Source organism: Hyla sarda, chromosome 1 (genome assembly GCF_029499605.1).
Source record: "Hyla sarda isolate aHylSar1 chromosome 1, aHylSar1.hap1, whole genome shotgun sequence".
Lineage (NCBI taxonomy): Eukaryota > Metazoa > Chordata > Amphibia > Anura > Hylidae > Hyla > Hyla sarda.
In genome coordinates, this window is record NC_079189.1 from 70,134,101 (window position 1) to 70,149,131 (window position 15,031).

The 15,031-nt window shown below is 40.3% G+C and overlaps 1 protein-coding gene across 1 annotated transcript in view; it reads right to left on the reverse strand.

Moving 5' to 3' along the window:
* The window catches only part of PPARGC1A (PPARG coactivator 1 alpha), a gene marked incomplete in the record, with an annotated part of 122,141 nt that overhangs the window by 32,394 nt on the left and 74,716 nt on the right, over window positions 1-15,031 (reverse strand). Inside the window, 2 exon segments of the mRNA XM_056555607.1 lie at window positions 8,399-8,472; window positions 8,582-8,627. Of these exon segments, the coding sequence (XP_056411582.1) occupies window positions 8,399-8,472; window positions 8,582-8,627 (120 nt within the window).

Consider the following 15,031-nt stretch of genomic DNA (forward strand, 5'->3'; position numbering starts at 1 on the left):
TAAGATCCCTGAGGGAATGATCAATATGATACCCAACCTTATGATATTAGAGTCCTGTTATAATAAAGGGAATTGCGAATGGACAGGCCGCAGATCAATAGTGATTTATGACTTATTACTATAGTGTAGTGTATCCCCAATTTTATCCCCCTGCTATTGTCCCGGCCACCTAGATTTAGGGAGGATTGAATCATAATTTTTCTGTCACACCACTCCGCTAACAACATCAAGTCCATATTGGCTGTTTTTGTTATGTTATTCTATTATCATCTCTGCCTGGTATACAGTAATCATATACCAAATAATATACTATAGTAATAAGTGATAAATCACTATTGATCTACGGTCTGTACATTCACAATTCCCTTTATTATAACAGGACTCTAATATCATAAGGTTGGGTATCATATTGATCATTCTCTCAGGGATCTTATCAATATCCTATAATTCAGCTTGTTCTCACAATGCCTATAGTGCATATGGTAGATCTTAAGAGCACATATTACTGCCAATGGTAACTCACTATCTCTCTTTGTTTAAATTCCTCTGACTTCTCTGATCGGCACCTGAGCGCATCATCTGTGGGTGTCCTAAGAACAGCACTACTGACGGCCTACCCGCTGACGTCAAGCGGAGGAGGCATCAGAATGAATAACGTAGGTGCCCGGGGAGGATATGAGGTCAGACGCTTGCAAGAACCGGCGCGAGCAGCAGTAGCTGGATCATAACGGCTCCATGCTGACACGCAGGTCCTGCTCAGCGCTGGAGCTATTATGTTAACATCATAACCGTGAGTAACAGCTCAGCTGTATAAAACTTCTTCTTACAGGTACTCAAGGGCAGGAAAGTGGGAAATGTTGGTTTCTTTTTGTTTGCTTTCCTCAGGCATCTCTCTAAATCTGAAAGGCAATATGGAGGCTGTATACACCAGATGATATATGTGCAGTGAATTGGTACATGGTTGAATACACTCCTGAAGGATCTGAAAAGATGAATGGGTATATATGTCTTTTCTTTTGCAGGCATACTCATTAGTGGCCGCACATGTGAATTTTGTTTACATAAACTTCTTTTGCAGCTTTTCTTTGCAGATGCCTTGCAGGTTTTCATAAATGAGATTTCTATATTTTAAATATTAAGTATAAACGCATCTAATGTACTATTCATGTAATACTATATTACTACGCCATCCTGATGACGTCAGCAAACAATAGCTGACAGAAACGCGTTGTAGACGGTGTATATACATTTTTTCATGGTTCTCATGTGAAATTATCTTAGAGATCTTTTGTTGTAAACCCTGAGAACTTGATACTACTCAGGTAATTGAATAGGCAGTAATTGTCCAAACAAATTTTTTTCCTGGACTACTGTCTATTTCCTTATATCCCATTTTATATGGTATGGGCCTCGTGTATTTGGTGGAATTTTAGCAAACTTATTTAAAAGTTAAGTTTTAAGCACTATCCTTTATTTCAGATTTCTTAGATTTTGAGTGTAGGATATACCACACCCAGTGGGGTACTTGGGACCTAAACAATACCCATAAGATTATTCTAACACTTGGTGTGAACCATAGAAAATATGCTTCAACGATTGGAAACTTTACAATTCCTAAAATGTATAATGTTTTCACTTCTAGATTTCTAAGAATGTGTAATGCATGGCAATATACATTTCCTATATTAAAAATGAATCTGATTTGATAGAACTGTTTGTCTATATGTGCAGCTTAGGATAACATAGTTCTGGTCTGTGGTTGAATGGGCTTGGCCAGGGTAGGAAAACCTTGGGTGGTATTGAAGGAATTTGCTGCTCTGGCCATTTATGTCCAATTATTTCAGAGCGAGTATGAGTGGGGAAATAAAACATGCAGAGGTGCCCACTAAATTCAACTAGAGTCTACTCCATCCAAAGTTTTCTTTTCTCCATTAGCTATGGGAGGGTGTTCTATTTAAAATTTACAATCTGATCTCAATAGATCTTAAAAAGGTACTTACTTTGCAGAAATCAATAGTGGATACGGTATATCAGAGGAAAATCCAATTTTGAGACAGATCAACTCACTGAACTAAGTATCAGGTTAAGCTGCATAAAGAAGTCTATGGAGATGGAAGGGAGGAGGAAAAGTACTGTCTGGAGAGAGACAGAGAAAGACTCAAAGACATGGATGTCATTTGTAATGAGTGTTACAGTGCATTCTGTATTCACAGTCTAGACTGCTCAGTACTGCTGTATAATGTCTTCTATGTTGCTGCTGCCTCTCAGGGTGTGTTATAAAGACAAAGTAGAGCAGGATCCCCTCTTCTGTGTGGGCAGTATATGGGTATGTTCACACTGAGCAATTGGAGAGGAATTTCCACGAGTAATTCTGCTCGCTTTTTCCTCTCCAATTCATTCAGCAGTGAAAATCCCCATAGAGGTGTGCAGAATTTATGCCCCTCAGTTCACGCTGAGGAATTTCCTCAAGCAGAATTCTGATGAGGAAGTCTGTTCCGCTTGAAGAAAGAACATGTTCTTTCTTTCAGGCGGAATCAGCGTCGTTCTCCCATAGAGATCACTGTTATTTTTTTTTTGTTTTTTGAGTCAGAAGCATTTCCAATGTGGAATCCGGGCGGATCCGCGCGGAATTGGCGCGGAATTTGTGCATGAAATTTTTTTTTTTATGAATAGAAATACTTGATACTCCTCCTCCACATGAAACCTGCATTTCCGTGCGGAAAATCTCTGAGAGTTCTTGTGGAAAAGTAACAATATTTTGAGGCAGAAAATTTCTGCTTGATTTCCGCCCCAATTCCTCAGTGTGAACATACCCTATGGGGGACCTTACAGAGACTAGACTTCACCCACTAGCGTAGGGAAAACTGAAAACTATAGAAGGAGCCTGCCTGGTGGAAAATGGCAAGTACAAGTTATATAGTGACCAGGAATAGTGCTGTTCCTCACATATACATACCCTTAAAAGTAACTTGAAGGTGCATGTACGCTTTAAAGCATGTTCACACATGCCGTTTTTTGCTGCATACTCTCTGCAGCTGATTTTCCTACCTTATAAAGTCAATGGGTATCAAAATTAGCAGCAGGAAATATGCAGCAAAATACGCATCAGACTGTAAACATGTGAACATACCCCTAAGGAGAATCTATGGACCAGTACAACGGACATTGAACATACCTTTCTATTCTCTAATGGGCTCCTCAATGGTCAAAAATTGTATATAAGCCACTTAAATTATTCTTGCACTATGAAGACACAATAAGAATGTAGCTACAATATGAAGCCCCAGCAAACTGCTTCAGGAACACATGACTGGTTCACAGTAACAAGCAATGCATTTATCTAATGATCTTCAATAACATGGAGAACGGCCACACGTCTTTCATTGTATCAGATGAATAACTCTGGGTGGAGCGAGGATCCAACAACGTCTTCAAGGTCACCGTATCTGCACCATTAACAAGGGTGATGTTTTCTGCAGGATGGTTACGGTTTGCACTCAAGCGCGTCCCTTATTACACTTTATTAGAACACTGTGTTAGTACACACCACAAGCACAATGTGACAATGAAGCTATAACATAATACGCAGTGCACACAATCCTAGAATACCACAAAAGAATGCACTTGCATGAAAGGCACGTTTAATGTTTTTTGTCTCATAATTGAAATGACATTTTACGGCTTATCAAATCTATGCACACATAGCTTACCATAACTAGCGCTAGGACAAATGTTCCAGGCTGATGTAAACATTTTCCTCGATAAAACCATTAAAAAAAACACTTTATGAAGCTCCTATAATCTGTTGGCAAAGAGCTAAGATTTAGTGCTATCAGCACAGCAATACAATGGCATTACAGCCATTTGTTAGTCGTATCAGCATATTCGTGTTTAAATTGCATATATCACATAAGAAGAGATATAAGCCGGTTGTCACTGACAGATTTGCCAACAAGGCATCTGTTCCGTAGACTTCAAACAAACAGACCAACCAACAAAAAGTCACAACGGTGTCAGGGAAGACGGGGTACCTCGTACGAGCATCTGAAAATGATCTCTTCTAACAAACAGACCTCGGGCAGTCAGGGACAATGGATGAGCAGGATGCCATGTAACCATAACATTTCCATGACAGCCCTGATGCTATTCTAACAATCATTGGTTTTGTAATACAGGAAAAAACTAAATATACTCCTACTGATAAGGCAAAACAGTGATGCACTACATATTTTAGCATGTTCTCTTCTGGGAATATACAAGGTCAGGCAGTGTTCATATCTTCATCATTAGTTCTGCACTGCCATAGGAGCAGAACAATGGAAATAACAAAAGTGCCAGATCCTTTACATGGCAGACATGGATGGTGTTTGATAAACCCCATTGACTTTAATAGTAGCAATGGGCTTTCCATTATAGTGTCTGGCATTTTACTGAGCAAAATAGCGATGACATTTCTCTATTTTATCCAGCATTTTTATTGGATGCTCCTAATGGAACCGACATCACAAGGATTTTTGTAGTCCCTTCAAGTCCTGCCTGTGACTTTATGGTTTCTACATGGACACTATAATTTTTCTGTTTATCTATCTCATATCTATCAATCTATCTATCTCGTATCTATTAATCTATCTCATATCTATCTATCTAGCAAAAAAAGATCTTGCCCACAAGTTCTTTTTCTGCTGCTTATGTGATGACCCTCTAACCAAGGGTCCAGGATCTGCGTGCACCCCTTCTATATTTTTATGGATTTGGTTGTGCTGTTCTTCTACTTCTTCTATCTATCTATCTATCTATCTATCTCATGTCTATCAATCTATCTCATATCTATCTATCTCTCATATCTATCTACACCTATCAGCATTTTCTATGACATCTGCATATGCAGGGACGTTGGACAATCATGTAACCGCTTGTGCCCGACTAACAGCAGAACATCCTAATTAGATCTTATTTGCTATATCAGCAATGTACAGTAGACAACCGTCCTATAATGTATACTATAGGAGGAGTAAAAGTAGAATAAAATATGTTTGGCATTGAGAACTTGCAGGAGAACCATCCACCCTTACATTTTTCGGCTGAGGAACTTTACTACTAGATTCTGGAAAGGCAAGTCTTCCAAGCCCTAGGCTTCTTCTTCTGTGATCGGCCCCATGCTACTTAAAACATAAACATATTTCACCTGAAGATGAAATATGTTCTTTCTCCTCGCAGGAGCCTGTTACACTTGTTTAACTAAACTATCAGCCACCATTGCCTCTCCGTGTACTGACAGACTGGAAGGGACCTGTCTGCATTGAAAGAATGTAACAATGTAATTAACAGACAAAATGACAAGCTTATATGAGAGAATATGGAAACTGTCTCCTCCAACTAGTCCGTGATAAATCTCTTTTGGCAACGATAACAAAAAAAGGAAAAATCCCAGCTGAAGATAAGCTCCCTCATAAAGCCTAGACTGCGGTATTGCTGGTGCATGCCGCATAGTCTGTTTTGTCAGTGCTAATTCCTAATGTGCACAAAGAGGAGACAAACACAGAGGTAAAGAAGAAACGCCTCCTCAATTAGAATGGGGATATTTAGAAATCCACAAGGAAAGTTAATAGGGCCAATTTGGTAACTTTCTAATACATTACGGTGGGGATTTATCATTGTTTTTATAGCATTTCTTTTGTCTATGTTTTGGCGCAGTTCAGGCGCAAGCAGCATATTTAGCGACTTTTATGCGTCTTTTGATATAGACAGTTTCACTCTTTTTGCCTAGTCGTAGAACTTTTTCTTTTTGACCATGCAGTGGTCACGTATTTATCATTTGCGACTTTTTGTCAAAAGTCGCTATTTTGTGCACAAAGGTACATTTTTAGGCGCAAAGCTACACCACCTACCAGTAGGCGTGAGAATAATTTCTGCCTTCCACAATTCAACCTTTAACCCCTTGTGGACGACAGTGTCCCACTCCCCTTCTATGGCACGTGCTCAGGAGCTGAGCGCAGGTCATAGCAGGGTGGTCCTGGCAGCTATCTGCCACCAGGACCCATCTCTAATGCCAGACATCACAGATCACGGTGATGCCCGGCTTTAACCCCTTAGACACCGCAATCAAATTTGTTTGTAGCGTCTAAAATGCAAGTAAAAATGTCCCTGCAGCTCTGTGACAGTAAGTAAAAACACCTAACCTTCCAAATTCAGGACCCGGGAAAGTGTCTACTTCCCTCCCTCACAAGCGTCTAGAAAAAGTGTATGTGGAAGAGCTTTTCCCACCACAGCAGAGATGCGCAAAATTCATCATCCTGCTGCACCTTCTTGATAAATAAGATGCACGCTAGTCAAACCCACCACCCAAATAAACGTGGGAAAATAGCTCTAACGTAGACATTCTTAAATCTGGGCCTATGTTTTTAAGTTCCCCATCAAGATCTCTTCCTAATTCTCAGATAAGCATGAATAGATACAGTATATCCAAGTAAATTCACACAAGGCAGCTTTGCTGTGAATTTTCCGTGTGGATTTGCTCATGGAAAATTACATTACAGTATCGACCGTCCAAGTAAGATTTGAACAAGTGCCTTGGAATTTTTTTAAATCGACAATATATGAATTTATGTTGCGGATAGTTTACAGACTTATTGGGGGACTTGCATTGAGGGGGAAAATGTTCCGAACGCTGGGGCAGCGGAGTACCTCTTTAAACCTGCAGGCAAGACTAGTAAATCCACACCAAAAGCTACATGCTTTTTGTCACAATTGTTGCATATTCTGCATGCGTTTAGGCTTCTTGCTCCAGAGGCTACAAATCTATACAGATTAAACGGCATAAACAATGAAGACGTTTTGGTTCCTAGCCCAATGATAATGGTTGGTAAGAACTTGTTCTTGTTTATTACATATAACCATGGGTTAGAAAAGTAGTTTATGAATTAAAGGGGTATTCCAGGATTTCTTTTTTATTTGACTATGCTACAGGGGCTGTAAAGTTAGTGTAGTTCATAATATAGTGTCTGTACCTGTGTGTGATGGGTTTCTCACAATTCTTCTGTGATTTTCACCCCACTACTTATTTTTAACAGCCTACAAAATGACTATTGTCTCAGATTTTTCAGCTGATGACGGGGAGCCTGTCTGCTTCAATCTGCAACTAATGCAACAGCTGTAGGCACCCTGATTGAAAAACACAGGTCTTTTGATTGATGCAGCTCATTTATGTTTCAATGGGTGGGGTGGCTGATGTGTGGGAGGGAGGACAATGGAATTGTGGGATTTGTAGTTAAAAAAAGAAAAGTCAAACAGGAAATACAAGTTCGCAAAAAGCTAGCCACAGTGTTATTGTAATCTCATGACATAGCCATTTAGCCCCAAGACAAGTGCAGATCCTTCCTAACCATGTCCATTACTGTCTGCCAGGTATGTACTAAAATCACCTTATGGTGGAGAACCCCTTTAAAGAAAGGGGGTGTAAGGGATACAAACACTAGGCACTTATGTTCTGGTGGGAAAACATAGCACCATAATGGGTGATCATTTTAAACTTTGTCATGGGGCCCTCTCTTCTCATTGATACAGACCTAAACATCTTACAGATGACTAACTGATCCAATTGTATCTGGTCTAGGTGTTCTTTTAGTTACACTTACTGGTCTCCAGGTTAATACTGATGTGCTACAGATTTACTGCCTAAACTGGATGCAATTGTAAAAAACTGTTTTAGATTTATATGGGTTTCAGCCATTGAACTTTACCCACCAATGGCATCCACACACCAGACCATGCCTCAACATCCCATCTTGGTAGGTAAGGGGAGCATTCGAGTATGAGGAGATGGTGGAATAAACCAACTTAAGGATGGGTTCTAGAACATCTGTGTTGGATGTATTATAAGGGTCCTTGAAGGAGTAAAGGTGGAAATTTTTTTTATTTGAAATCAACTGGTGTCAAAAAGTTACACAGATTTTTAAATTACTTCTGTTTAAAAATCATAATCCTTCCAGTACTTATCAGCTGCTGTATACTACAGAGGAAGTTGTATAGTTCTATTCTGTCTGACCACAGTGCTCTCTGCTGACACCTCTGTCCATGTCAAAAACTGTCCAGAGAAGGAACAATTCCCCATAGCAAATCACCAGAAACAGAAACATTAGGTGAACATATAAACTCAGTGCAGATGTTTGTCCTTTGTCGGTCTTAATGCAAAGAATCCAGTATTGTCAGGTACCATTGCTAACCCCTGACCCACCAAATTGCACTGGGAACTTTAGAAACGGAGCATTTGTGTCTTTTCAGTGTCAAAACTATCAATAAATGTCCACAAACATTCATCCTAAAACACAAAATCAACCTAGAACCGTCTAAGAGCTGTACCAGATATGTTAATAAGTGATAATAATAGTTAAGTACTTACCTGCAGTTCCAGAGAGCTCCACACTTAAGGTTCGTTCAATAGTCTTGCTTTCAAATGGGGAACCCTTGGGGTCACTGGAAGACAGCGCATATTTATAAAAACAAGCTGAAATGGAGCTATTGTAGCCAAGACGAGAAGACACCCATCCCTTGCCAACAAAGCTTGTCGTTGCTCAATACTTACTTTGGTGACTCGGGTGTCAGAGGAAGTGACAGACTTGTTGACTTGGCTGTAAATGAAAGAGAAACATATTTTTAAACAACAAGGTAGATATGTTTAAAGGTTTGTAGCTAACATAGAAATGGTACTACATACTATTGTGTGCCAAATGTATGTTTTTATGTGGTTTTGGATGACATATGTTATTAAAGGGAATCTATCAGCATATTAGGGAAGCCTAACCTGATGACAGAGGCTTATAAGGAATATTACACTGAAAATTATGTTACCTTTAATATATCCCTCCAGTGTGCCATTTCCCTGTAACATTGATATGCAAATTAGGTTGTTTGGTGTATTGGGGGCGTTACTTTAGCCCAAGGTTTACCAATACAGCCGTCTGCCCGCTTCTTTAACAATGTCTCCTAATAAAAGCTGAGCTGGCCCACTGCACTGACGTAACTCAAGGCACTGCATCGCCTTTGAAAGGTTTATACCAATAAGCCAATAGGATAGTTGCAGGATGAAGGACCTTTCCTCTCATCTACTAGCAGTCATTTATCAATCCACCACCCCCGGGTTAGGTATCAATATGTTTAGATTTCAATCCTGCAGTGATAAACCATGTGCAGTTTCAGCATCAATATAACATTATAAATACAGTAGAGATTCATAGATAAGGAGCTACAGGTTACAGACGACTACCATAAAGTATTCACTGCTGTACAATAGAATAGTTGGTGAAGTAATGTCAATATATATATATATATATATATATATATATATCATCAGGCTAACCTGAAGCAGGTCAACACTCCTCTTCAGGAATGACCCCCGAAAGAAGGTAAATAACAGGTGGCATAGCTGCCAAACGCCAGCGTGCCCATTTGTAGATATAAGCTAGCCTGACATTACAATGAGTGCAGCTACATAGGAAAGCGACCTGGTTGGACCCTTTGCCAAAGGAATTGTTAACAGGTGAATCTCTAATTTTAGAAGTGGCAGATTACTACAACTAACTATTAAAGCTGTAAGTCAATGATGGCATTCATAGGTGTGTGGTATGGGGTGCAATGCAGGGCAGATGTTGTGACCCTGGGGGCAGATGTTATTAACCCCTTCTTGTCGTAACGCCAGGGCGTGGTTTAGCCTTAACCACCAGAAGGTAATACCGCTGGCCCTGGGCTAGGCACGGGGGCAATGAAGACACCAACGCCAAGTTACGGACAATGATAGCTTTACTGAGGGTAGACAGGTTATACAGTCTATGCAGTACAGCCAATATCCCAAGGTTGTGACCAATGACACAGGGGGGACCTCACAGGCTTGCTGGGACTTGCAGTATGTAGAGACACTTTAGTGCAGGCCACGGTGACTATATATAAGACTTGACTTGACTGACTTGACAATTGACATGAAGATGACTTTGAGCTTACTTGAGCGGACTTTGTGGCGGCAGACTTTAGGCTTGAGGCCTCCAATACTCTGGACACACTCTGACACAACTTGACTGAATTGGACCTCAGGAACCAGAGCTAAGAGCTCCAAGAGAAAGATAACAGCCCCTCCCCTGGTTTTTATAGGGGAGCTTAGCAAGGATCCCATAGGTAACTTGGGGGGTCACCTGGTTACTAGTGCCTCCTGGGTAACAAGCACATGGTATAATATTTAAAGCAACAGTACACTAGTAATACAAATATATATACAATATTGATTATACTGTAAGGGGGACCCTGGGGACATGGAGGGACTCTGCCTGACAGGGCAGGAGAAATGTACGGGGACACACCATCCCGTACTGGGCTACCACAGGTGCTTGTAGAAATGTCTGTATGTATTTAGGTGTCATCTAATTCTGTGCATAGAGTGAAGGAAGACATGTTAGTGGACAAATCACCATCAAGGCACTGTTACTTATACAACCCAAAGCAGCTCTTCTATCCACAATAAGCAGTGGAAAATTACTTACAATATATAATTTAGAGGGTCTTAAAAAGTACTACTCTATCAGGGTACCTATAGACGTTATCTGGATGCAAAAGTGATCTTTAAGCCTATCTATTGAATTTCATATGCTATCATATAACATTATTGTTTTTGATTTGGAACATGTCTACCGATCCCAAAAATAATGGATCCACTAGGGGCAATTTTTGTCATACCCCAATGTACTGAATCTTCCTCTTAAAGTAAATATGTAAAATGGTTTCCTAAATGAATGCCTATCTTTAGGATAGGTGATGCGTGTCTGATAAATGAGAATATGAATACTGGGACTCCCACCATGAGAATGAGAGGTCTCTTTTCCATGAGAGGCATCGGACATGGGAGCTACCCCTCCATTCCACTCTATTAACCTAAAAAGGTACCTTAGTAAGCACCAGGTCTGTTAGGCCCATATAGTTGAATGAAACAGGCACGTCCCACCGACGGCTCCAATCAAACAGGGGATAAGGGAACCCTGTTCTTGTGATCAGTAGATGTCCCAGTAGTTGAACCCCCACCGATTAGACAGACATTCATGACCTATTCTGCAGACAGGTGACAAGCGTTGTTGGTGGAAAACCTCTTTAAGTTGATATACCGTAATATGCAAAATCTGTTGCACTAATCACAGTTTATAGGGTAGCATCCATGGAAATATTAAAAAAGATAAATCAGGACATTTAAGCTTCAGAACCTCTAGACTTTTTAGTGTAATACCACCTTAAGAAAAGTACCACCTTTTTATTTAATTTTCAATAAATGTAAGTGATATTTTCCTTCAGGTGGTACTACTCTAAAAAGTCTAGAGGTTTGGTTCTATACCATATTTTCCAACAGTCTTGAATTTTCATTATATCAATTTGTCATGTAAGAAAATGACAAAAATAGGGTTTATGAGTTTGTACACCCAATGTTTTATGAATAAAAGTAGTGACTTTGCTCTTTGGAGCTTTTAAACACCCAGAATATTTTTATCACTGAAAATCAACATAATTCTCACACTAGAGACTACCATCATGATTTTAGGTAGACCCCCCCTTTAACTATATATGAGTAGTCACAAGCTTTTTGCCAAATCTACTCAAGGTTGACATGAGTAAAAAAAGGATATTTTCTGCTACTAAAGGAGAATGATTTTGTCTCACTATATCCTAGGCACTCATACCCAGGGAAGCCGTCGGAGATATAATATTATGTGCTTTGACGCTTCCTAGTCCTAGAATATAAAGGTAAGACTAAAGGATAATGAATACAAATGATGGCCCCGTACAGACTGCATATGAAATCACCGAACACACAAAGTACACATAGCAAACGACTCGTACAATACAGGGAAACCCGAATGTTGACCTCATGACTCTCATGAATAATGCTTCTCCCGACCATAGACTAAGTGTCAAGCTTAGACCCCTGGACCGGACCCAAAGGGTTAAGCTTTAAAAAATACTTAGCTTTTGTTCCAGCACAAAGATTACAAGTGGCACAAGCTGTTGAATAATAAACTGTCTTATATGGATTCTCTTCTTATCTTCTCGCTGCAATAAGGAATATATTATTTGATGCAAATCTCTTATGTCTTATATTGTGTTTTTTTTCTTGAGATTCCTGACATTTTCGCACATTTGCCCGGGGATAAAGATTCACGACGAGATGCTTTACACATTATGGTTTCAAGGTATTGGTCCTTTTTTTTCTCAAAAAGTGTTACTTTTAATTAGCAAAGAATGAATCTAAAAAAGTATTTTTTGAGGGGAAAATACCTATTATTTTAATAACTTGGATGAGGATACTTATGTCAGTGGCCATTGGTTCACTGCTAGGAACAGTTTTCTCTGGGACAGTTCTGATGCATTAGACTTCTAAGTTCTTGCAGGATACTGGTAGTTGTCTTCAAATGCTTTGATGACCTATGGCAGGGGTACTCAACTGGCAGACTGTGGTCCAGATCCGGACCGTGGCCTCCAGTCATCCAGACCACAGGCCAGATCTCTCCTCTTTCATTTGTATAGGAGTCTTTAAGACACCAATACAAATGAATAGCCACGGCCCGGAGTGAGGGAACACTGTGTTCCTTACCCGGCCGCCCGGCGCTTCTCCTATAATGCAGGCAGCGCGATTAGCACTGCCTGCATCAGCTGCTCTGGCCAGGTCTGACTAGAAGAGGCCAGAGCAGCGGAACAGCACAGGACATGGGGCAGGAGCCAAGCTCTCAGGTACAAATTTGTGTTCCCCCACTTCTGACTCTTTTGTAGAACTACAGCTCCCATCATGACCTTCTCTCTGTGCATGAGGGGAGTTGTAGTTTGAAACAGCTGGAGGGTCACAGTGGCAAAGTTCATGTAGGGGCACCGTGGCATCCTTCATTCTGGGGGCATAGTGGCATCCTTTATTCTGGGGGCACAGTGGCATAATTAATTCTGGGGACACAGTGGCATAAATAACTCTGGCGACAGTGGCATCATTAATTCATGGGGCACAGCGGCATCATTAATTCTGGGGGCACAGCGGCATCATTAATTCTGGGGCATAGCGGCATCATTAATTCTGGGGGCACAGTGGCATCATTAATTCTGGGGGCACAGTGGCATCATTATTTCTGGGGGCACAGTGCCATCAATTATTTGGGGCACAGAGGTAGAATTAGTCGGTACAGGGCACAGTGTTTGTCGAAAATGTATTTGGGGGCAAAGCGTGTGACAGTAATATTGCAGGAGAATAGTGTGTGGCAGTAATATTGCAGGGAAATAGTGTGTGGCAGTAATATACCGGGAGCATAGTATGTGGCAGTAACATACCAGGGGCCCAGTGTGTGGCAGTATTATATTCAGGGGGTACAGTGTGTGGCAGAATTATTTTCAGGGGTACAGTGTGTGGCAGTAATATACCAGGGGTACAGTGTGTGGCAGTTTTATATTCAGGGGCACAGTGTGCGGCAGTATTATATTCAGGGGTACAATGTGTGGATGTATTCAGGTCATACATCCTCCACACTTCAGTTGCTCATTTGCTCTTTCCTTCATGGCACTGAGGCCGCTCTTTGTAAACTAGGCCTTAGCGTTCAGCTTGGACCTTCACTGGATGGCAGACCTGGATAAGCGGACCCTCACTAAAAATAGTTGAGTACCCCTGACCTATGGCATCTCCTTTATAACCAGGATGAGGACATTTTAAGTGTTACAAACTTTTTGCATGTCTCAGAGACATGTAAATACCTTGTGATTGGTCGGGGTCCATCATTAAGGCCATGACTGATTGCTAAAACCAGTGCCGAGAAGCACTTGCTTGGCACATTCTCTCACCATCCTGTCCTCATGGCAGGAGACGGACTTTCGTAGTAAAATGTTGTCAAGCACAAGGATCAAATTATCTTTTGTTAAAAGATGTAAGAATCACAATTGACACATTTCGGTGTTCTGGTACCCTTCATCAGATTGGCATGAGAACAATAGCAGATTTGTGTTATCTTTTAGACAACTGTTTTAAATATGTATGTATATATATATATATATATATATATATATATATATATATACATTTTTTAATGTAGATCATAGCATAGATTAATATGCATTATTCTCAAAGGTTTATACCCAAATTCTGTCATACAATTACCAAAGTTGGTTGTGCGCCCACACACAACAAGGTCTAGCGTGAAATATGTAAATCGGTCCACTGCAGCCCTCCTTACTAGAGTAGAGACAAGGATGAGATGACCATAAAATCAAGAGTTTGTCCGGCGCATAGAGGAACTGTCAGGATGCAGGATAAAATCAAAGGATTTATTGAATGCAACGTGTTTCGCTGCGCATGCGCAGCTTCTTCAGGCATCAGGTGCCTGAAGAAGCTGCACATGGGCAGCGAAACGCGTTGCAGTCAATAAATCCTTTGATTTTATCCTGCATCCTGACGGTTCTTCTCTGCGCCGGACAAACTCCTGATTTTATGGTCATCTCATCCTTGTCTCTCATTTCCTATAGAGTGAAGGTTTACAAAATGCAATCCCCATTTGCTCCTTGGGTCAAGTATTTAGATGCCCAAAGAAAACAAAGGCTCTGGGCAATTGACCAGTTTGCCGCCCACACCAGCCCTTCTTATAACCCAAGTATTGTTTTAAGGCTTCTTAAGAGGTGGGAATTCTGAGAAAGATTTTCTTTCCTGCAGGATAATTCTATATACTTTATTCAAGAAAGCAAAGACTTTAAAGACTGTCTACTAACTAAACCTATTCTAATACATTAATTTATGACTTGGACATGGACAGAAGACTTATTTATGGTGATGGGTATGCATCAAGCAATGGTTGAGAATGTGTAGCTTCACACAAATCTGCATATTCTTAATCAGAATTAAAGGAGAAATATCTATTATAAATGTACATGGCATTATCTATGAGATAGCAACCCTTGCAGCAGATTATTCCAGCAAACTAATTGCAACAAAATAAAAAGTATAATAAAAAAGTATATTTGCAGTTATGGCTAATATAAA